This window comes from Vipera berus (genome assembly GCF_964194415.1).
Source record: "Vipera berus genome assembly, chromosome: 14".
Lineage (NCBI taxonomy): Eukaryota > Metazoa > Chordata > Lepidosauria > Squamata > Viperidae > Vipera > Vipera berus.
Genome location: NC_138217.1, coordinates 5,783,397 through 5,808,550, shown reverse-complemented (window position 1 = coordinate 5,808,550; position 25,154 = coordinate 5,783,397). Strand labels below are relative to the sequence as shown.

General features: G+C 41.6%; 1 protein-coding gene across 3 annotated transcripts; it reads left to right on the top strand.

Moving 5' to 3' along the window:
• The first annotated feature begins 1,099 nt into the window (after positions 1 to 1,099).
• STX2 (syntaxin 2) lies at positions 1,100 to 25,154 on the top strand. 3 transcript variants are annotated; one of them, XM_081339311.1, is made up of 11 exons: positions 1,100 to 1,319; positions 7,513 to 7,587; positions 10,027 to 10,126; positions 12,871 to 12,945; positions 14,937 to 15,010; positions 16,772 to 16,880; positions 17,026 to 17,099; positions 17,466 to 17,603; positions 21,156 to 21,266; positions 21,911 to 22,037; positions 23,085 to 25,154. In XM_081339311.1, the coding sequence occupies exons 1-10, from the start codon at positions 1,290 to 1,292 to the stop codon at positions 21,992 to 21,994; spliced, it is 870 nt and encodes a 289-aa protein (XP_081195437.1). In that variant the 5' UTR covers positions 1,100 to 1,289; the 3' UTR covers positions 21,995 to 22,037; positions 23,085 to 25,154. The 3 variants fall into 3 exon arrangements, with proteins under 3 accessions (XP_081195437.1, XP_081195438.1, XP_081195439.1); XM_081339313.1 differs by having other exon boundaries at positions 1,141 to 1,319; positions 7,522 to 7,587; XM_081339312.1 differs by lacking the exon at positions 21,911 to 22,037.

The window sequence follows — 25,154 nt, the reverse complement described above, 5'->3', positions numbered from 1 at the left end:
ACTTAACAGCTGTGCAAGGAAGGTTGTAAAATGGGGTAAAACTCACGTAGTAAATCTCTCACTTAGCAATGGAAACTTTGGGCTGCATTGTGGTTAGATTTTAGATTTTATTAGATTTTATTAGATTTATATACCGCCCTTTCCCAAAGGACTCAGGGCGGTTTACAGGGCATTTTAAAATCAAGTCGGGGACGACCTGTACTTGATTCTTTTTTGTTCTTTCTGCAAAAAGGGTGCAGTTCCAAAACCAGCAACTTTCAAATGTATTTTTTATTTTTTTTTCTCACTGCATCTGTTGATTTACTAGAAATGAGAAGAGAAACATTGATTGAAAGGTACTTTGACTGACAGCAGCAGGAACCATTCATTTGGTTTTGCTAAATGAATAAATCAACCCCCATATATGTTGAATATGCAAACAGTGGGGAGATGCTCAAAAAAAATCACACACCTAGGTCATAACATGAGTATTTTTATTTATTAATTTTTTTACGTCACCTGTCTCATTGATACAGCCACTTTGGATGTGGTACAACCTGATAAAACATAGTAAAAAGTCCTGCAGTATGATTAAAATTAGAAGAATTAAATAGAAAAGCTAAAAAAAACCCAATACAACGGGCATTAAATGTTTTTAAATTTGAAATGTTCAATTTTTTTTAAAAAAGCATCTCTTAATATTTTAATAAGGATTTTAATGTGGTCCCCAGCCTCTCTCTCTCTCTCTCTCTCTCTCTGTCTCTCTCTGTCTCTCTCTCTCTGGGCCTGGACTAGATATATTTGCATAGCTCCGCCCTTTCTATAACGCCACACCCCCTCGCTTGGTCCCTCAGTGATATTCCAGCAAAAATCTTAATACGAGCTCCCTCTTCCCTTGGACCAGACTCTACATTTGCATAGCTCCGCCCTTCCTTTGCAAGCGGCCACACCCCCTCTCCTGTCCCTCAGTGATATTCCACCAACAATCTTAATACGAGCTCCCTCTTCCCTCCCTCTTCGCTTGGACCACACTCTACATTTGCATAGCTCCGCCCTTCCTTTGTAAGCGGCCACACCCCTCCGTCGGTCCTCGACCCGCTGGGTTCTTCGGCTTTATAACGGGGAGGCGACGCCTGCGCCTGCGCAGTGGGCGGCGGCCGGGGCAGTGGTTACCCTGGCATCAGCGAGTGAGGAGGAGGCGGCGGCCGTGTTGAGCCGCCGCTGGAGCCTCCCGGAACGAGGAGCCGCTTGCGGTGAGCAAAGAGCGGCAGAAACGCCCGGGGAGAACCGGCTGGAAGAGCCCCGCCAGGATGAGAGACCGTCTGGCCGAGCTGGCATCGGTGAGAGGCTGAGGAGGCGGCGGCGGAGGGAGGGTGACCCCTGGGCAAGAACAGCCCCCCTCCGGGGGGGGAGGGGGAGAGACCAATTAACGGATGCGCGGCAGCATCCCCGGTCCGGGAGCGCCGCTCGCTTGCCTCCTGCTGCAACCTGGCGCCCGTTGCAAAGGAGACGGGCGACGGCTCCCAGAGGATGGAGAAGACAGGCGTGGTAGTCGCACGCCTTTAGAAAAAAAGCCTCTTTCTACGCTCCCATCGCCTTTTGTTTTATTTATACGTTCAGTTTATATGCCGACCATCCCCATCCCTGTGTGGCTTTACATGATCTTTGCCAGGTGTGTTTTTGTTCCAGTGAAGCTTTCTGCATTTTTTTTGCATTTATCTCCCAAAGGCGTTCGTCACCGGTAGGGCAGCCAGCTCAGAGCAGCCTCTGGTTCAAAACAAAACAACACAGCTGGGCAAAGCAAACATTCCCAGGTTGAGGAATGTTGCTAGAGGTGCCTTTTCTGCGGGCATGGATTAGGGATACTTATTTATTTATTTTATTTTATTTTTATTTCATTTATATCCCGCCCTTCTCCGAAGACTCAGGGCGGCTTACAAGCTTAGCAGTAGCCTTCATTCTATGTATATTTATTTATTTATTTATTTATTTATTTGTATTTGTATTTATTTATATGCCTGCTTATTAGGGCTTTCACACACACACCCCAAGTGGCATTATTACAAAGTCAGCTTAATTGCCCCCAACAATCTGGGTCCTCATTTTACCTATCTCGGAAGGATGGAAGGCTGAGTCAACCTTGAGCCTGGTGGGATGCGAACCTGCACTAATTGCAGGCAGCTGGTGTTACTTAAGGAGGCATCAGCCCACTGCTCCACCAACTTACTGGTTAAGTTCGGCAATCATCTTCCCTTCTTGTTAACCCTTTTCCTAAAAAGAGCCTAAATTTTTGACATGAACTATTTTTTTTAAAAAGCATTCGTTTTCTGCTGGGAATGGAAGAGCCTTCCTTTGCTTTATTTTAAAATGGGGCAAAGCAAAGTTGCCTAATAAAATGCAAGTATTTGTGTCATGGTTGCAGGCAACCTTTTCAGCAAAAGGTTTTGTGTCAAATGAACCGGGTGTTTTGAAAACATTGCATTCTGTTTTGCTACTGGCGGGGAAGATACAAAGAATCAGGGTGAACAAACAACTTGGAAGAAATTAGCAGTTTTAAAAGTTCGGATGTTGATAAGAGTTTGGGCACCAATGTGTGTGTGTTATTTTAAAGAAAGCATCTTGCATCAATGGTGTGCAGATATTGGTCTGTCCCTGCATTTAATATGTCCATATTTCTAATTAATATTTGAATTGCAATTTCAACCTTCTTACCCTCTTGGAGTTCACTCCAAGAGAAGGAGAGCTTGTGCCTTTTAAAGAATATTTATTTGAAGCTGTAGCTTCCACACAGAGGGAGGTATATACGGATAGTCCTCAACTTACGACCACAATTGAGCCCAAAATTTCTGCAGCTAAGCAAGACACTGTTAGGTAAATTTTGCCCCATTTTACGACCTTTCTTGCCACAGCTGTTAGGTGAATCACTGCAGTTGTTAATTGAGTAAGTGAATCTGGCTTCCCCATTGACTATGCTTGTCAGAAAGTCCCAAAAGGAGGATCACATGATCCGGGGACACTGCAACCGTCATAAAGTTTCCAAGTGTCCGAATTTTGATTACGTGATCACTGGGATGCTGCAATGGTCATAAGTGTGAAAAATGGTCATACGTTCATTCAGTGCCATTGTAACTTTGAACGGTCACTAAATGAATTGTTGTAAGTCGAGGACTATTTGTATTGTACATTTGTGTATAGATCTGAATGCCTGCACCTATACGTGATACAGCCACGTTTCTGTGTAATGGGCTTTTTGAGGATTTTCAGGAATTCCCCATGTTTCTTAGGAGCAGTGTGGCAATTTTTGGTGGCAGTGCCATCCTCATTGATATTAGCAGCACCGTGTGATGAATTCGGAGGTTGCCGCCATAGTAATCCACCTAACTGTTTGAAGGATTTGGTCTGCCAGAGGGTGCCTGTTTGAGATAAATTTCTGGCTGGGAAACGTTTAACCCGATCCCAGTTTGTCATCTTAGTTTGTTTTCCTAGAAAGGAAGGGAGGCTCAGCTCTGCATTTCCAGAGCTGTAGTGCATTTCAAAGTGTCCTGAGGTGGGGGTGAGCATATAAATTAAATAATACTTTTTTTTTTCTTTTCCAAAGCAGTAATGACCCCAAACATTTGTAATGAGGAAATGTTTCTCAATTTAAAAAAATGAGGACAACAAAAAGATTCTCACAACAAAATTTTATCAAGACATAAAATAGCACTTGTAATAGCCCTTGGACTTATATACCACTTCACAGTGCTTTACAGCCCTCTCTAAGCGGTTTACAGAGTCGACCTATTGCCCCCCCCCCCCGACCATCTGGGTCTACATTTTACTGACCTTTGGAAGGATGGAAGGCTGAGTCAACCTTGAGCCCGTCAGGATCGAACTGCTGGCTGAGGGCAGTGAGTTAGCCTAGAATGCTGCATTCTAGCCACTGTGTAGGAAGGGAAGGGAAGGGAAGGAGCACTAGCACTTAGACTTATATGCCGCTTCACCGTGCTTTACGGACCTCTCTAAGCAGTGTACAGAGTCAGCATTTTGCCCCCAACAACCTGAGTCCTCATTTTACCGACCTCAGAAATATGGAAGGCTGAGTCGACCGTGAGCCGGTGGCAATTGAACTGCTGGGAGTTGGCAGAATTAGCCTGCGGTATCGCATTCTAACCACTGCACCACCACGGCTTTTTCTCCAAATATATAAAGAAAAAGAAAGGTAAAATGGGGGGGAGAGAAAAGAGAAAAGTGTAGGATAGAGGGGAAAAGGGGGGGGCGGGAAAGGCACTCACTTGCAACTCCTTTTGGTGTAGTAAAACAAGATAAATAACATGAAACCTCAACTTTTTAACTTTTATATAAGCACAAAAATTCTCCTCTGCAGAAGTGTGGGCTATCAAGAAAGATAGCCAGAAATCATAATTTTAAAATTATTATTTTAACTTTTTTTGCGTCATAAGCGGCTTGCAGTGGAACTGTTTTGTCAGAATGTTTACGTTGCTTTCGTTTTGTGCTGTCCAAGGTAATTTGCAAGAACAATACCATCAGTATTCCTCTGACTTTTTTTTTTTTTTGGTATCACAATTTGAGTGTGTCTGTGCACTTGTGATATGTTTTTCCTTCCTCTCATTCTTATCTCTTCCTGTGGCAACAAAGAAGCTTTAGAAAGAAAAGGAAGGTGTTAGGACTGAAGAGCCTTTTGCTTAACCTCAGTAGCTTCAAACACAAGAAAAACTGGTTATTATACTTGATTCCACAATTACACACCCTGGGCTTCATTCGAGGTTTAGAATTTCACTGCCAGCCGGCCACATTTGTTTTAAAAGAACATATCTAAGAAAAATAAGAAAACCTTCTGTGTTTTTTCTTGGAAGACTTCAGTAAGAACTGAAGAAGCTTCTTGGAAGAGAAACAAAATGTGTTCAAGGGAAAATAAAGTCCACCTGCCTTTTGACAAAGCACCTTTGGGATAACAATGACCAGAATAGGATAGAATATAGAATATAGAATAGAATATAGAAATAGAATATAATAGAACGTAGAGTAAGAATAGAATAAAATAGAATGTAGAGTAAGAGCAGAATGTAGAATAAGAATAGAATTGTAGAGTAAAAATAGAATAGAATAGAATAAGAATAGAATTGTAGAGTAAGAATAGAATAGAATAGAATAGAATAGGAATAGAATTGTAGAGTAAGAATAGAATAGAATGTAGAGTAAGAATAGAATAGGAATAGAATGTAGAGTAAGAATAGAATAGAATAGAATTGTAGAGTAAGAATAGAATAGAATATAAAGAATAGAATAGAACGTAGAGTAAGAATAGAATAGAATATAGAGTAAGAATAGAATAGAATGTAGAGTAAGAATAGAATAGAATGTAGAGTAAGAACAGAATAGAATAGAATAGAATTGTAGAGTAAGAATAGAATAGAATAGAATAGGAATAGAATTGTAGAGTAAGAATAGAATAGAATGTAGAGTAAGAATAGAATAGGAATAGAATGTAGAGTAAGAATAGAATAGAATAGAATAGAATTGTAGAGTAAGAATAGAATAGAATATAGAGTAAGAATAGAATAGAACGTAGAGTAAGAATAGAATAGAATAGAATAGAATTGTAGAGTAAGAATAGAATAGAATATAGAGTAAGAATAGAATAGAACGTAGAGTAAGAATAGAATAGAATATAGAGTAAGAATAGAATAGAATGTAGAGTAAGAATAGAATAGAATGTAGAGTAAGAATAGAATAGAATAGAATTGTAGAGATAGAATAGAATAGAATAGAATAGAATAGAATAGAATAGGAATAGAATTGTAGAGTAAGAATAGAATAGAATGTAGAGTAAGAATAGAATAGAATAGAATAGAATAGAATTGTAGAGTAAGAATAGAATAGAATATAGAGTAAGAATAGAATAGAACGTAGAGTAAGAATAGAATAGAATATAGAGTAAGAATAGAATAGAATATAGAGTAAGAATAGAATAGAACGTAGAGTAAGAATAGAATAGAATATAGAGTAAGAATAGAATAGAATGTAGAGTAAGAATAGAATAGAATGTAGAGTAAGAACAGAATAGAATAGAATATAGAGTAAGAATAGAATAGAATATAGAGTAAGAACAGAATAGAATGTAGAGTAAGAATAGAATTACAATTAGAATAGAGCTATAAGGGACCTTGCAGGTCTTCTATCTCCACAGATAATCTCAGATTCACTTTCTTGGATCATAGAGAAAGATGGGACGACTTGTTGGGGTTTAGAGCAGCTTTTTCTTATAATTGATGTTCTTCTAAAGCAAACGTGACCAGCTCAGGGTGAAATCCTGAAAAAAGGTTGAACAGACCCCAAAGGTGTGTAACTGTGAAAGCATCCTGCTGCTTTTAGCGAGTTTTATCTCCCAGAAGGCATGCGTCAGGTTGAACTTTTAGCTAAATAGCTAGGAAAGATTTCAATAATTGGTGGGGGGAAAAGCATAATTTATTCTCCAAGGATCACATAGGAAAGTTTTTGGTGCACAAATATTTCCGTTGTGTGTCTGTTCCTGGCTTGAAAAGCTTCTCCTTTGTCTTATGAATGAGTCATAAGAATGAGAAGACGCAAAGGACAGCAAACTCATGAATGACATTTTTGTCACCAATCTTTAAACGGCAGGAAAAGGCATCAATTATACGGTAATTTTATTAGGGAAACAAGCTACCAGTGCAAAGGAAAAAAGTTTGGGTTGAGCTGAGCTTCCGTTCTTTACTAGGCTACCTTGTGTTACAAGCCATAACCACGAATCATTAATCAGAATAGAGCTGAAAGGGACCTTGGAGATCTTCTAGTCCAACCCCCTGCTCAAACAGAAGACCCTACCATTTCAGACAAATGGTTGTCCAGTCCCTTCTTAAAAACTTCTAGTGATTAAGCACCTACAACTTCTGAATGCAAGCTATTCCCCTGGTTAATTGTCCTCACTGTTAAGCTTCTTCTTAATTCCAGGTTGTTTCTCTCTCTGATAATTTCCATCCATTGTTTCTTGTCCTGCCTTCAAGTGCTTTGGAATTAAGTTGACCTCTGTCTTCTTTGTGGCAGCCCCTCAAACACTGGAGCACTGCTATCATGTTACCCCCAGGTCCTTCTTTTCTCTAGACTGGCTGTACCCAATTTCTGCAACTGTTCTTCACATGTTTTAGTCTCCAGGCCTTTGATCATTTTAGTTGCTCTTCTCTGAACTTTTTTTTTCAAGGTCTCAACATCTTTTTTGTAATATGGTGACCAAAATTGGCTGCAGTATTCCAGGTATGGTCTCACGAGGGTTTTATAAAGCAGTAATAATACTTTGCGTGATCTTGATTCTGTGCCTCTGTTTATGCAACCAAGGATTGTATTAGCTTTTTTGGCGGCGGCTGCACACGGCTGGCTCATAGCCAAGTGATCGCCCACTAGGACTCCAAAGTCCCTCTGACAGTCGCTGTTTTTGTGCCAGGTTTCACGTCTAATCTGTAGTTGTAGCTTTTGAAAAGGCTTTACTCGCACAGTGAAATATTTCTGTTTTTTTAGCGCACTCAGAACGAAGATGGAGAAGCAACAGTTGTCGTCGAAAGTGACCATTATATGGAAGACTTTTTCCTACAGGTAAAAATTTATGCTGGAAGCAACTTTCTTAATGCAGGTAATCCTCAACCTCTGACCACAATTGAGCCCCAGTTTTTTGTTGCTAAGCAAGACAAGTGGGCTCCGCCCCCATTTTGCAACCTTTCTTGCCCGGCTTGTTGTAAAGGGATGTTAAGTTAGTGACCCAGTTGCCAAGTCAATCTGGCTTCCCCATGGACTTCGCTTGTCAAAAGCTCACAAAAGGGGATCACGTGACCCTGGGACCCTGCAACCGTCATAAATATGAGTCAGTTGACAAGCGTCTGAATTTTGATCATGTGACCGTGGGGGGGTGCGGCGATGGCTGTAAGTGTGAAAAACAGTCCTACGTTGCCTTTTCCAGGGCCATTGTATCTTTGAATGGTCACTAAATGGTATTTGCAGGACTACCTGCAATTTAATGCCTACTCCTTTTGGGCACCAGGGACCGGTTCCGTGGAAGAGAGGTTTTTCCACAGCCCGGAGAGTGCATGGTTTTGTGTGCTGCCTGCATCCCATGGATGGAGCTTTGCTTGTTTGTGCGGACTGGTTGCTGGCATGCCGTGGCACGGTACTGGTCCACAGACTAGGGGTTAGCGACCCTTGATCTATACCAGACATGTCAAACACAAGGCTCGGGGGCCAGATCCGGCCCGCGAAGTGGTTTCATGTGGCCCGCGAAGCCATCCTGGAAACAGTGAGGGAACGGCCCCCACTGCCTTGGCCCTGGCCCAGAGACCCTCCTTCTGCCAGAGACCCTCCGATCTGTCCCACTCCTGCCCAGGCCCCCATAGGCACCCTTGATGCGAACGATGTAGAGCTGGCCACGCCCACCCAGTAGGCCATACACACTCTAGCCATGCCCACCCAGTAGGCCACGCCCACCCTGGCCACACCCACCCGGCCCCCTGAGGGCAACCGCAGTGTTGACGCGGCCCTCAACGAAATTGAGTTTGACACCCCTGATCTATACTGTCATCTATCTCTATATATCTCTATCCATTCGTCCACATCTTTTATACATCCATCAATCTCTGTCACATGTCTGTCTATCCATCATCTATCTCTACCTATCTATCTCCATTCTCTACCTCAGGGGTCTTCAAACCTGGCCCTTTTATGACGTGTGGACTTCAATTCCCAGAACTCCTCAGCCAGGCACACTGGCTGAGGAATTCTGGGAGTTGAAGTCCACACGTCATAAAAGGGCCAAGTTTGAAGACCCCTGCTCTATCTATTCATCCAGCTCTATTATAAATCCATCAATCTCTGTCTATCCATATCTGTCTGTCTGTCTGTCTATCTATCCATATCACCTATCATCAATCATCCATATCATATATCATATCATATCATATCTATCTATCTCTATCTATCTATCTATCTATGTATCTCTTCTCTATCTATCTATCTATCTATCTATCTATCTATCTATCTATCTATCTATCTATCTATCTATCTATCTCAGAGGCCCCCAACCTTTTGGGCACCAGGGACCAGTTCCATGGAGAGAAGTTTTTCCACGGACCAGAGAGTGCATGGTTTGTATGCTGCTTACATCACACGGATGGGGCTTTCCCTGTTTGTGTGGACCGTTTGCTGGCATGCTGCGGCCCAGTACTGGTCCATGGGCCGGGGGGTTGGGGACCCCAGGTCTAGTTGGCCTCCAAAATATTTGGTTGTTTCAGAGCATGCAACTTTTCTCAAGGAAACAGGAAAAATGGTGGCTTTGCCCAGAGACTAAAAGAACTACAGACTCCCAAGCAGCAGAAACTAAACTCCGTTGTGTTCGGCAGGATTCCCCTGAGTTTTGTAATCCCTTGTGGGTGCCAAACAAGGGTCACACGCGGCTTCCCATGCTTTAGGGACGGTCCCCAATGTTTATCTACTCAACAAAACGGCTCCGGTCTGTGACACGTTCGGGTTGCAACCAAACCTTTCTCCACCTTAATAACAGGATCTTGTTTATTGCGGGTAGTCCTTCAACCCCACATTTTCTGTTGTTAAACCAGACATTGGTTCAATGAGTTTTGCCCCGTTTCTTGACCTTTCTTGCCACAGTTGCAAAGTGAATCGCTGCAGTTGTTAGGTTAGTCACATGGATGTGAAGTGAAATCGGGCTTCCCCGGCTGCTTTGCTTAACGAAAGGGGATCACGTGACCCCGAGACACTGCAAACCGTCATAAAAGAGGAGCCAGTTACCAGGCATCTGAAATTTTGATCAGGTGGCCCGTGGGGATGCTGTGATGGTCATAAGTGTGCAAAATGATCCTAAGTCGCTTTTTCCAGCGCCGTTGTAACTTTGGATGGTCACTAAGCGAACTGTCGCAAGTCAAGAGATTATCTGTGTTTATTGTTGATGGATGGATTGAGTCTGCTTGGATGCCACCGTCAATTATTTAAACCTGCTTCCTGTTGATGCCTTTTCCTGCTCTTCCCAAGGTCGAGGAAGTTAGGAAGTATATCTCCAAAATCTCAGATGTTGTGGAAGAAGTGAGGAAGAAACACAGCATTATCCTCTCGGCCACGCATCCAAAAGACAGTAAGTTTTTTCCATCTCTGTGCCTTTTTTAAGTCTGGCCACTGAGGCTGCAGAATTACAGAATGACAGAGTTGGTAGGGACCTCAGAGGTCTTCTAGTCCAACCCCCTGCTCAAGTAGGAGACCCCTAAACCGTTCCAGACAAATGGCTGTCCAATCTCCTCTTAAAAACTTCCATTTATTTTTATTTATTTATTTTTTAAAAAAACATGTCTTAAAAACCTCTAGGTTGCATGGAAAGTCACAGTGAGTGGCTTTTAGCAACTATTAGAGCTAGCATCTAAAAAAAAAGGATTCATAATTTTAATGTCATAATTTTACTCTAGACAATATATTTATTTTGCTGCTGGGGCTCAATTCTATTGGCTTTGTAGTCCTGTTTATTTCTTGGCAGTTCCTACTCCTGCTACCTGACTATTCATACAATATTCAGAGCATCCAGAGGGTATTCCCATTGGCAACCCCCCCCCCCAAAACCAGCAAAGAATGATTGGAAAAGCAGCAAAACCACAATTTAGCTGATCATGACGCAACAGGCATCAAAGGCAATAGATGAAATTTGTGTTGTCTGACATCAAATCACTTATCAGAGACATAAAATGACCATGGATAACATACTGTGCATTCAACAGACAATTGGGAGTAAGCAACACCCACTCTCTTAATTGGGCTATTAAACTGAGGCTTTCCTATATATTTTGGGGGGTCTCTGATGAGTATATGGCCAAAGACTCAATCCCCCCCAAAATCAACTATTTTTGTGAACTATTTCTAAACCTGGCTCTTTGAGCTATCTGGTCTGGACTGAGGGGTTTAATGTTTTTAAATTGTGATTTTAATTTTTGCGGCTAGACTTAATTTTATTTTAATTTTATATTGTATTGTTTTTAAATTTTGCCTTGTAAACCGCCCTGAGTCCTTTGGGAGTAGGGCGGTATATAAACCGAATAAATAAATAAGTATGGAATGGAAGGATAATGTTCCGTTAAAATCCCTAAATCTTACTTCCAACAAAATATTCTTCCTCACATTAGGAGGAATTAAAAAGCAGTATATCAAGACTGCATCCTATTAGCAGTCTTTAAAAATCCACTTGTTTTCTCTAGCACTCATAATTGTGGGCTAATTTTAGCACTCTGCTCTTAGATTCATATATAGAATGAGCTAAATACAGTATACAGAGGTCTCCAGAGCCATGCCAGCCGTGCTTGGTACGGCTGTTTGACTGAGGGTTGTGAAGGAACAAACATAGTTTTATTTTTTTAAAAAAAAAACAACAACCCAGTTTCAACGTTAAAATGGATGTTTGTGGGTTTTTTAAGTGTAAGAGCATTGCTGTCGTTCTCCTGTATAGTAAATTGAAATCATAATTACCACATATAAAGCACTTGAAAATTTTGAAGGAGTGTGTAGGGATCACAAGTTGAAATATTTTCTCTTTATATATTCGCCCTAAGAACAGAGGGGAAAGTCAACACTGGGAATCTGTGCTGCTGGATTCATTAGTGGCTCACCAGAGGGATCTACGATATTGGAAATATTTTATTTATCTGTTTATTTGTATTTCCCCCCCCCCTTTATCATTTTTACAAATAACTCAAGGTGGTGAAAGTATCCAACATGCCTTCCTCCCCTTATTTTCCCCCTAACAACAACCCTGTGAGGTGAGTTCGGCTGAGAGAGAGGGACTGGCCCAAGGTCACCCAGCTGGCTTTCGTGCCTAAGGCAGGACTAGAACTCACAACATCCTTGGTGATTGGCCCAAAGCCACCCACCCAGCTTTTGTGCCTAAGATGGACTAGAACTCACTGTCTCCTGGTGATTGATCCAAAATCACCTAGTTGGCTTCTGTGCCTAAGGCAAGACTAGAACTCATGCTCTCCTGTTTTCTAGCCTGGTTGCCTTAACCACTTGACCGAACTGGCTCTCTAATATTAATCAAAGAATAAAAAAAAATATTGCAGTGCTGCTTCAAGATATATAATACTTAAGAGAGAGCCTTGCCTGTAAATTCTTGCTTTTGGTCAGCTGATCATTGGGGCTGGAGTATAGAGGATGCTTCTTGTGAACTCTAGTTGAAGAGTGCTGGGAGATAGAGCTGAATTATTTTGGACAGGAAAAAGGAAACAGGTTTTTGTGAGTTGCAAGAGCTGGTGGGTGGAGATCCTTTCTCTGATTTGTCCTTTTGGTGTCAAGAGCTCCATAAGACTATTATGAAATCCATGTAGGATTTTGAGCAGTTTACAGAGGCAGCGTCCAAAGTTAATTTGTGGATCGGGGTGTAACTTTAGAACTTCAGAATCCTTGTCTTTCAACAGCAGAAGGAAAATGAGATCAGAACTGAATGTGAGACATGGGACAAGATTTGGGTGCCTTTTACTAGGCAGGGTCATCGTTTGTTCTTCACCCATGAAAAGCAGCCTGCTAAGAGCTTGGGTGACATGTATAGGGGAAGGACAGACAGAGGGAGGAGTCAAGAGAGCCATCAGCCTAGAGTTGATACGTTCCCACAATTGGTCTAACACCTCTTGAATTCCATTGACTTACCTAGCATCAGTTGACCAGATTCTTGTGTAGACTCTTGACTCCTGATGTTGACCATCCTAGTTCAGAGAGTCCCTAATTCCAGGATCCTCTATGGGAACATCATTGTGTCTTTGGTAGGAGGTGGACATCCACATGTGTAATGTTTGTTTGGAGAGCATTATCTACCGTGCTGAGTTCCCATTTCTCCTTTCATTAAAGAAACCAAGGAAGAACTCGAAGAACTGAACAAAGAAATCAGAAAAACAGCAAACATAGTCCGTGCTAAATTGAAGTGTAAGTATACCCTAACTGTGAGTAAAATAAAAACTCGGAAGCAGTGAAACATACACTGTATAGAAATTTTTATGAAGGTGCCAGAAAAAAAGATCTTTGCTACAGTTGTGTCTAGATTATTCCGTGGACCGCATTGTATGCGTTTGTACCGCGTGAAAGTTGGAAAAGTCTTAGTTGTCCTTATTAATGTGAGACTATCAGTGAATTTATGTGTAATTGAGTGACTGATTTGGAGGATAAGTTCACCGTTTACCAAAAATGTAAATTTTCAAGTATGTGTGTGCTCCTGGTGACTTCATATAGACATCCTTCTTGCCGACAGCATAGTTGTTATATTCTGGATTTTTTTTTAAAAAAATGATAGTCTAGCTGTGCTGTGGCCAGCACTCTCCCATCCCATTATTAACCAGGACCAACCCTGCTTATCCTCTAAGCCCAGGCAAGTTATCTAGACTCTGCCCCCTAAAAAGATACCTAAAATGTATTTGCTTTTATATTTAATCTAATGCAGTCTTTCTCAACCTTGGCAACTTTTAAGATGGGTGGACTTCAACTTTCAGACCTGCAAGATTCTGTCAACGTAGTTTTACAATAAAGTAGAATTAGCCTGTGATTCCTATCTGGTTTACTCTACAATGTTGACATCAAGCTTTCAAGTCTGAAAGTATGATTCTTTCCTCTCCCCTCCACCTTTACAGCCAGAGAAAACTTGGGAGGGTCCCCTCTGAGCTTAATGCCCTACCTATTGTCCAGCTGTGGGCTATGCAGTCTCTTATCTGACCATTTCCTTGGACCATCTCTCCATCCAGTCTTCCAAGGTCTTTCCTGCATTCCATTGTGCGAACACACACTATTGCAAGATGAGGGGAGAACAGGAGCACACAGAGATGTAAAACGTACCTTACACGTCATGAAGATATTTTCTTGGCTATAATGCAGGGGTCTTCAAAGTCGGCCCTTTTATGACTTGTGGACTTCAACTCCCAGAATTCCTCAGCCAGCATGCCTGACTGAGGAATTCTGGGAGTTGAAGTCCACAGGTCATAAAAGAGCCGAGTTTGAAGACCCCTGCTATAATGGAAGAAAAGATGGGGGCTTCTATGGTTGCTAATGGTAAAGGAGTTGGGAATAAGTCTTGTTCTGTGTACCTAGCATTTCATTTTAATACACCAATAGGAGAAGGTAGTAGGAAAGATGAATTAGGATACAATAGAATAGAATAGAATAGAATAGAATAGAATAGAATAGAATAGAATAGAATAGAATAGAATAGAATAGAATAGACCTTGGAGGTCTTCTAGTCCAGCCCTGTGCTCAGGCAGGAGGACCTATACCATTTCAGACAAGTGACCGTCCAGCTTCTTCTTAAAAACCTCCCGTGATGGAGCACCCACGATTTCTGGAGGCAAGTTGTTCCACTGGTTAACTGTCCTCACTGTCAGGAAGTTTCTCCTTAATTCCAGGTTGCTTCTCTCCTTGATCAGTTTCCAACCATTGTTTCTCGTCCTTCCCTCTGGTGCTTTGGTGAACAAACTGGCCCCCTCTTCTTTGTGGTAGCCCCTCAGATACTGGCACACTGCTATCATGTCTCCCCTGTTTCTTCTTTTCTTTAGACTAGCCAAACCCAAGTCCTGCAGCCGTTCTTTGTATGTTTTAGTCTCCAGGCCTTTGATCATCTTAGTTGCTCTTCTCTGAATTTTTTTCCAAACTCTAAACATCTTTTTTTGTGATATGGTGACCAAAATTGGCTGCAGTATTCCAGGTGTGGTCTCACTAGGGTTTTATAAAGCGGTACTAATACTTTGTGTGATCTTGATTCTGTACAACCCAGGAATGTGTTAGCTCTTTTGGCTGCTGTGCACACGGCTGGCTCATATTTTATATTTATGTATGTATGCATGCATATATGTATGTATGAATGAATGAATGAATGAATGAATGAATGAATGGTAATGACTATCATCTCTGAAATGGTTTTGTCCATTTCACAGCCATGGAACAAAGTTTAGCTCGAGATGAGAACATTAACCGAACTTCAGCAGATGTCCGGATACGAAAATCACAGGTAAATGTAGCAAAGGAAAGTCAGTCTTGGCAAACCACCATCAAAGCTGAGGGAGACCTAGGCGGGGGGAAAGGGCATTGTTTAGAAAGGAAACTCGTGACCTGCCTTTTGTTTGGCCTGGTTTCAAAGAGAAGGATGCAGAAAAGAATTGCAAGCTGTGTATTTGCTTATCTTCCTGTGAGGAAGGGCATTGTGAGACATTTTTGTTTCCTCCTCTTCCACAGTGTCCAGTTGAAAAGGGTGTCTAGGCTCTTGTTAAAAAGCAATCAACCGACTTGCTGAATCGTCTAAACAAGAAGCCTTGTTGGCTGTAGGCCCTCATTCTTAGTGTGACCTATTGTTATGGGGAAGATTAAAAACTAGAGTGGGTGCTGAAAGGCATATAAATGAGATAGGTAGGCAAGCAGACAGATAGACAGACACAAAATAAACACACTGATGGCATGTTGCCTGGATTCCCAGGAAGAGTTAGCGGCAACTCACCCTGGATATTATGTGTTAGAGAAAGAGGGTGAAGACAAACACTCCCTAATAGTGGGTGCATGATGTAGATAGTTGGAGTGCTTTAATTTGGCACAACACTATAGATTTGGAAACATCAACTTGTTTGCAACATTTGCAAACCTGCATCTTGGATTTGGGGCCTGATGTAAAGTTATAGTAACAGGATTTTGCAGGTTGGATGTTCTTCCCTTCCCTCCCTTTATCTTCATGAAGAAGCAGGGGTCACGTGCAAGACACTTTCTCAGATTATGTTTCTGCCCTGGACTGAATGTTTTTTCATCCAACTGTTGTTTTGGTACTGGCTTTTTTTTCCTGTCCTGTCCTTTCTTCCGTTCTGTTCTGTCTTCTGTCCTGGCCACTTTTAACAAAGGCATGATTGAGAATATTTTAACAAACTGCATCCGTGTCTGGTTCAGTGGTAGCAGAGCCTGAGATAGAAGGTCCATACAGAGAGTGGTAAGGAACAGCTGAGAAGATTATAGCAAGCTTGCTTCCCATTATTCAGGATGTTGCTTACAAGCACTTATATGTGCTTAGAGCTCAAAGCATTGTTAGAGACCCCACACCCCCACTTCATGGCCTGTTTCTGTTGCTCCCCTCTGGGAGGAGATTTAGAAGTATTTATAGCAAAACTACTAGATTCTGTAACAGCTTTGTTCCCTATATCCCATCCGTCTGGTAAACTGGCAAGATTCATTTTTCTCGCCATGTTCATGTATACATCTGAATTAGACTGTGTTGTTTCTCTGTGGCATAGAATATGTGTGGGTATATGCAATTTTTGGGGGGTCATATTTATGTAGTGTATATTGGAGGTGATGACACTTTGAGAGCTGTATACAACAAAATTTCATTTTAATGCATGCCAGTTAGTGTACATTTAAAGTGACAAAAAAGTTATTCTATTCTATTCTATTCTATTCTATTCTATTCTATTCTATTCTATTCTATTCTATTCTATTCTATTCTATTCTATTCTATTCTATTCCATTCCATTCCATTCCATTCCACTCCACTCCACTCCACTCCACTCCACTCCACTCCACTCCACTCCACTCCATTCTATTATTCTGTTCTGTTCTGTTCTGTTCTATTCCTCAAGGTCATTCCTTCTACCCATTAGATGTCTCCTTTCAATAAACATTTGCAAACCTGCATCTGACAATCAGTTTTAGTAATGTCTATAAAGGCCTTCACTATAAAGGAGAATTCTCAAACTAACTTGTGCAAAATCCCTTGGCACATCCCCCTTTCCAGCATTCAGTGTTGACCCGGAAGTTTGTGGATGTTATGACGATGTATAATGGAACTCAAACCATCTTCCGGGAACGCACGAAAGACCAGATACGGCGCCAGTTGGAAATAAGTGAGTGATCCTTCCTTGCTAATTTTTTCGTACTCTGAAGAACCTGCCTCATCTTAAAAAGACATTCTAGCAAAAACATAATGCAAGGGAAAGGGGGATGTTGACCTATCTTGCAAGAACACGATCTCTTGTCATTTTTCTCTAGCTGGAAAAACCACCACAGATGAAGAACTGGAAGACATGTTGGAAAGTGGCAATCTGTCCATTTTCACTTCAGACGTACGTATTTCAAATCTGCATTTGCTGGCTTCAGCATAGATTTTATCTTTTGGGTCTAAAGCAGAGGACCTCAACCTTTTGGGCACCAGGGACCGGTTACGTGGAGAGAGGTTTTTCCGTGGACCGGAGGGGGTGTGGTTTTGTGTGGTGCCTGCATCCCACGGCTTTCCTTGTTTGTGCGGACCGGTTGCTGGCATGCTGCGGCCCAGTACCAATCCACGGACCAGGAGTTGGGGAGCCCTGGTCTAAAGGACCTTTGAGCAATACAAGGCAATTGAATTAAAATCCAAAGATCCACAAATTCTGTTCTATCAAACAAAAATCAATAAGTGTACTTATTTCATGTCTGTTCCTTCCTCTGCAAAGATAATTTTGGACACCAAGCTGACCAGAGCAGCCGTTGATGAGATTGAGTCACGTCATAAAGATATTATAAAACTGGAATCGAGCATACAGGAGTTGCACGAAATGTTTATGGACATGGCGATGCTCGTGGAGGTTCAGGTCAGTCTGTAAATCCCGTGGTATAATGTGGATGGTACTTTGTAGGCGGGAGAGTGCTGGAATAATAATAACTCTTGTTATTAAAAAACGGCCACGCCACGCAGGAAATGGCCTTCTAAGAGGGTAGAATCCCAGTTCTATCTACCAGCTTAGTAGCTATGGAGATCACATATAAAATAGGATATACTGGTTTGGCACTGTTCCCTGTTGTGTATTCAGTAGGAAACAATAATAGCTGGTAATTTTAGTAAAAGATCTTGAATCATGTACACGGTGTGCACATCACATTTATGACACCTGTTATTTGTGAAACATTGGTGCAAGCCAATTCTACCTACAATCTTATCTGTCTGTCTCTCCATCAATCTATCAATCTCCATCCATACCTATCTACCTACCTACCTATCCATCCATCCATCCATTGCCTGCAGTTGAGTCCTTCTGTCTATATTTCTATTTCTATCTCTATCTCTATATCTCATCTCTGTCTCATCTCTCTATCTCTATCTATCTGATTTCCCCACACTGAGTCCATCTGTCTATCTCTGTTTATATATCTATGTATCTGATCTTCTATCTCATCTCTGTCTGTATGCGTGTCTATATCTATCCATCCATTCATCTATCCATCTATCTGATTTGCCCACAGTTGAGTCCTGTCTATCTATATCTTTATATCTATATCTGATCTCTGTCTCATCTGTGTGTGTGTGTGTGTGTGTGTGTGTGTGTGTCTGTCTGTCTGTCTGTCTATCTATCTATCTATCTATCTATCTATCTATCTATCTATCTATCTATCTATCTAATCTATCTAATCTATCTATCTATCTATCCATTTATCCATCTATCTGATTTTCCCACAGAGTCCTATCTATATCTATATATCTATATCTGATCTCTCTCTCATCTGTTTGTGTCTATATCTGTATCTCTGTCTGTCCATCCGTCCGTCCATCCATCCATCTGATTTACCCTCAGTTGAGTCCTGTCTTATCTATACATCTATATTTTATTTCTCTGTCTCATCTCTCTCTGTCTATACCCATCCACCCACCCACCAACCCATCCATCCATCCATCTGATTTGCCCGCAGTTGAGTCCTTCTTTCTCTCATAACTGAATATGGAAAAAAATAGTCATTATATGTGGCTTATCAGGGTAAGAGTGGGGGGTATCTAGAAATCAAAGACAGTGAGTGCAATTGGTTTGTTTCATTTCCTGGTTTTGCTAAAGCATCATTTTTTTAAAAAAACTGTTCTTGTTAATTATTGGGTGGGTTTAGTTTTTATTTTGGTTCTGTTTATTTGGTAATGCCCATTTCATGTTTTCAATATAAACTACCAAGAGACTTTGATAGTTAGAGGTATAAAAGCCAAGTAACTAAACGATGTTTCCTGGGGCAGGTAGGTCTTTGTATAATACTAAGAGCGATTATTATGCAATTATTTGAGAGGAGTTTCCATGAAAATCCAGCCAGTCAGGAAAATGAGTGTCACCTTTCTTCTTTGGATGTTTCCCCCCCCCCTTTCATATGCATTAGGGGGCAGTAAATCGGATAAAAATTCTAAATAGTATTTTCTGGGTGCTCGTGGCTATGACTATTTCTTGGAAAACCGTTATGTGGGTGTTAAAGATTAGTTTCGAATTCTCTTTTCCCGGAAAGCTTTCCTTCAAACATTACCTAAATTATCCCATGTGCTTATGAATGTTTTTCATCCTTACCACAGGATGAAATGAGTTTTCATAACTTGTCACCCTGCTCTCTGAATTTTCACGAGCTGACACTTTTAAGTTCCTTTCTTGAAAAAGGCACAGAAGTGAATGTTGTAATGAGCTTTTTAAACGTTTTGCTGTTTATTGCTGCTGTACATGTCTGCTGATGGATAGAACAAGCCAGGTAAACTCGTGTTTTGTAATATGTTCATCTTTTCCCATGCCATTCACCAAATTGCTTCATCAAACCCACATTAATGGCATACACCAGCATTTTAATAGAGGTAGATTTCAGGACTGTTGGCTGACTGGGCTTCAATGTAGTTCCTCCTGTTCTCATCAAGCAATTGGGGATCTATGTAGACCAGGGATGTCAAACTGCTGGCCCGTGGGCCGGATGTGTCATCCGGAAGCCGCGCCCACCCCATTGCCGGCAATGGCAAAACTCCCGATACGTTGCGCAACGTCACGTGACATTGCAAGTTTGATGTAGACCGTTTTGGGGTTTTTTTCCCCACCCTTGGCAACTTTTTTTATTTTTTATTTTATTTTTTATTTTAATTCCATTTATATCCCGCCCTTTTCCGAAGACTCAGGGCGGCTTACAAGCTTAGCAGTAGCCTTCATTCTATGTATATGCCTGCTTTCACACACACCCCCAAGCGGCATTATTACAAAGTCAGCTTAATTGCCCCCAACAATCTGGGTCCTCATTTTACCTACCTCGGAAGGATGGAAGGCTGAGTCAACCTTGAGCCTGGTGGGACGCGAACCTGCACTAATTGCAGGCAGCTGGTGTTACTTAAGGAGGCATTAGCCCACTGCTCCACCAAGATAGATAGATATGGATAGATAATAGCCATATGATGATAGATGATAGATAGATAGATAGATAGATAGATAGATAGATAGATAGATAGATAGATAGACAGACAGACAGACAGACAGACAGATATAGATGATAGATGAATGATATACATAGATGATAGATAGCGATAGCACTTAGATTTATACACCGCTTCACAGTGCTTTACAGCCCTCTCTTAAGCAGTTTACAGAGTCAGCCTGTTGCCCCCAACAATCTGGGTCTTCATTTTACCTACCTCGGAAGGATGGAAGGCTGAGTCAACCTTGAGCCTGGTGGGACTCGAACCTGCACTAATGGCAGGCAGCTGGTGTTACTTAAGGAGGCATTAGCCCACTGCTCCACCAAGGCTCCTATAACTTTTGAAGATGTGTGGCCTTCCACTCCCTATTAGAATGTCTGTCCTGAACAGGCTCGACAAAACAAAATAAATTTCATCTTTGTAATCCAGCCTTCTGTGTTTTTTTACCCTCGTTTTGCTTGTTGATGTGATTTCCTGGTATTCCCCACTTAAACGTCCAACATTCGAATGAGAAAATAAAGCCAGCCTAACATTTCCATCTTTGTTTCTGTGAATGCCATCATAACCGTTGGTCATCCTCATGTAATCATCCCCTCCTTGACTGGATTTGAATGGGCGTCATCTCAATTCTCTTGTTGTTGAAAGGACTCCAGAAGGTGACATTAATGAGGGGTCCTTGTTGCTCTCTGAATTTGCTTGTTTCCTTGCAGACTTTTCATTACCCTAACTAGGTAACATCATCAGTGCTAATACGAGCTGATGATTAGTGTTAGCATTGATGATGTTACCTAGTTGGGGTGATGAAACGTCTGCAAGAAAACAATCAAGCTCAAGAGAGCACCAAGGAACCCTCGTTTCAACCCTGAGCTGCAAATATTCTCCTTCTTTGGTGACATTAATTGCCAAATCCTGCTCTTTGTTGTTGTGTGTTTCTGGCTTTCCCCCCTCGAAGGGCGACATGGTCAACAGCATCGAAAAGAATGTGATGAACGCAGTGGATTATGTAGAACACGCCAAGGAGGAGACCAAGAAGGCTGTCAAATACCAAAGTAAAGCGCGTAGAGTAAGTCTTCCGTGGGCAAACCTTGATCCGTTGTTTCCGGAGCTTTTTTTTATGTTGTGTGTTGTCTGGCGAACCACGCAGTGTGCCACAGTCCTTCCAGGGTTACCGAGAGTCCTGGACTTACAACCAAAATGGGAATCAGAATTGCTAAGCATGGCAGTTGTTAAGACGTGGAGCCCTGCCTGATTTGATGCCCTTTCGGCCCCACTTATTTAGCAAATCCCTACAGTTATTAAGTGAATTGTGCAGTCGTTAAGCGAATCCAGCTTCCCCTATTGACTTTCCTTGTTGGAAGCCAGCTGGGAAAGTCACAGATAGTGATCATAGGAGCCCGGGACGATGCAGTTATCTTAAATACAGACGCCGGTTGCCAAGCGCCCAACTTTTGATCAGGTGAACGTGGGGATGCGGCAATGGTCCTAAGTTCAAGGACAGGTTGTAAGTTTCTCTTCCCCCCCCCAGTGCTGTTGTAATGTTGAACAGTCACTAAACAAATGGTTGTGAGTCAAGGAATGCTTACTAATTTTGAGGCCCAGCTGCTGTATCCAAGTTCCTCTCTGCCTCTTGACAACTGATTCAATTTCTATTTAGAACTAAAAAAAACAACCCTTAACCAAGAGAATTGCCTTGTTTTCCTTTGGCAGAAAAAATGGATTATTGTCATTATTGTGCTGGTGCTCTTAGCTCTACTGGCTCTCATAATTGGCTTGGCTGTTGGGGTGCCATGATGCTTAGATAACTGCCCGTGAACAACTGTCTCTGCTACCTCTAGTAAGTACTAATTATGACTAGCTGGCCTCACCTGTTAACCTTTTTTCTCAACCTGTAATCTGTATTCTTGCTGCAATGTTGTATGTATGCTTGCCTTCTTCCCAGCCTTTGCTCTGAGAGCAAAAAAGCAGATTTTGCACGGGGTCTTAGACCTCCAAGTGACTAATTGCTCTAAGTATTTTGGTTTGCATTCCGATATTTCTTGGGGTTAAAATCCAGTTTATTTTGCTCTGCTTCCCTGGGGCCCGTTTTTTTTTTGGGGGGGTGGGGGAGGCTAGTAGGAAAATGGAAGCTTGGGATTTTACAGATAGTTTTTCATCAGTTTATAGAAGAGGGTGGGATGAAGGGAAGTTGAGGATTAAGATCGCAGGCTGTAATCCCCTCCTGATCTAAGCATGTTAGATCGATTTCAGCAGATCTTTTGGGGAGAAGTTGACTCTCTAGATCAGTTGGCTACCCCATTCCTCCTTGCTTGAAATTGCTTGCCTCAGTATTGTTATGATGAAAATGCTAAAATGGAAAGAGTGCGGAGAAAAGCAACAAAGACGATTAGGGGACTGGAGGCCAAAACATATAAGGAACGGTTGCTTGAATTGGGGATGTCTAGTTCAATGAAGGGAAGGACCAGGGGTGACATGATAGCATCCTTCCAGTATCTCAGGGGCTGCCCCAAAGAAGAGGGAGTCAAGCTATTCTCCAAAGCACCTGAAGGCAGGACAAGAAGCAACAGATGGAAACTAATCAAGGAGAGAAGCAACCTGGAACTAAGGAGAAACTTCCTGACAGTGAGAACAATTAATCAGTGGAACGACTTGCCTCCAGAAGTTGTGAGTGCTCCAACACTGGAAGTTTTTAAGAAGAAATTGGACAACCACTTGTCTGAAATGGAATAGGGTTTTCTGCCTGAGCAGGGGGTCGGACTAGAAGACCTCCAAGGTGCCTTCCAACTCTGTTATTCCATTAATTCACATCTCACCTCTTGGTTTTTATACATCTGTGCGTCACTATTTGGGGATGCGCTAATCCTAGTTTCCCCTCTCTTTGCAGAAACTGATGTTCATGCTAATTTGTGTCACTGTCTTGATTGTTATCCTTGGAGTTATCCTAGCTGCACACTTCTCCTAGCCTTTGTTCGGAGGTTGGGACTCTCCGGAATCTCTTCCACAGGGCAGCCAAGTTCTCATCAAGATGCCTTTTCTTGCCAAAACAAGGATTTTCTGTTTTCCAAGATGGCAAAATTAGTAGATGTCTTGTAGGACTCTTAACGCTTTGATATCTGCAGACCTGAAACAAACATGAAGGAAGCTGGAACACCTCTGATGTGGACTCATTTAAAGGCTGCTTTAATTTACAATACATGCTAATATATATGATGGGTTGCAAACGTCCAGTACATCAGTGTTACCAGTTGGAGATGTGTAGTTTCATCACCCAGAAGTAGAGATCTTGAAATTTGTCTTGTTTGAAATTAAAGCAGCCATATTTGCCATTGACTGTAGCCGTAAACACTATGTTTCAGAGGTATGTTTCATGAGAATTAATTGTGTTTTATTTTTAAGCAAACATGGTTGGGATTGGGACATAAAATGGCTTTCTCCTCTCTCCAGTTGTCGTGCGTTTTTAAATCATCTTAAAACTGCTGCATATCGGTAAACAAAATGTTTTCAACGTTTTAATCGCTTCAAGACCACAGGGTGGAAATCTTAAGTGCCTCCTTTTCTAGAAGCGAAACTGCAAACTGTTTTTGGGAAATGTCAGCACTGTTGTTAAATAATGTTAGTTTACTTGTTATCCCAGACTGACCTGGTTCTCACATAAAGCTGGGGCAAAGTCAGGGCTAGGATTCAGTCTTCACACTCAATTGTCTTCTGGCTGAGCAAAAATGTTGTATTTTTTTTTGTATACAGAATGTAATTTGGCATTACATTTGAGCCAGTGGCCCTAATTTAAAGTAAATTCTGCTCAGTTAAATCAAGTAGCAAATTAGCTCATGGCTTGAAATTGACACAACTTGAAATTGACTAATCTTAGTTTGAAACCATCTTGTCCACTGAAGTTCACAATTAGCCCATTGTCTCATAAAATGAAATTAACCTTGACTTGAATCCTATAATCCTTCAAAGAGTGTGCAGGATCCCAATTCTCAGCTCCGCCATCTTCCTGCTTCCCTGCAAAGCTAACACTAAACCCAACTTTAGTGTTATGTGTGAACCAAGCCTTCCTCGCCTTAAAGATAATACACTGTGAAGTTTATTAAGCTATTTTGTTTTGTGCGTGTCTGTTTTAATTTCAGATTTTTCTTTCTAAAAACACTCAAAAGCCTGTGGGAGGGGAGCAGTTTGCACCTTATTTTAAGCTGCCCTTGAGAATGGCCTTGCCTGCATCTTTGAACCCCTTCAGCCAAAGAACTGGAGAAGATCTGTTTTGCGTGAAACAGGTTTATATGTGCGATTTGGGCAGCCTGAGTTTGCAAAGTTGCTTCTGCAGCTCTCCATAAAGTTAGCAAGGCAGCTGTTGAAAATGAATTTTTAGGTTGCACACACAGAAGTCTAATAATGGGGAACGAAGTCGCCTTCAAGTTGAATTTTCTTTCTTAGTGCACCTAAGTTGGAATATGAAAGGAAAAGGGGCTGACTTACTAGTGGAGTAAAATTGGGATGGTGTTACAACTTGGTCTAAAGTGCATTCAATTCTTAACTTTTCTTGTTGCTAGCCAGCTGAGGAACTATGATGAATAAAGGTCTTTGCGATTATCTTTTTAAGCCATTCGTCTTAAACCCTGATTTTGTTGGAAGGGCTGACTCCAAGAGTTGACATGGTTTGCAGAGATCTCTGTTTAGCGGTGGTTAGTTGCACTGAAGTCCTGCAGACTTTAATGGGGTGGGTTACATACTTCCCTCTAAGGTCTGAACCCAAAATGTCCAGCTGTTAAGAATTTTTATAAACAATCCAGAGGCCACCAAAACTAAATTGTGTCTTAACCTCGCTTTACTGTTTTGTTTTTTGGCATAGTATTATTCCTGTAAATATACGCACATGTAACTGTGTTTTGCTTTCTTATTGTGGAAATATATATGTAGATATTTATGCTGAGAACGAAATAAATGGTGATAGGTG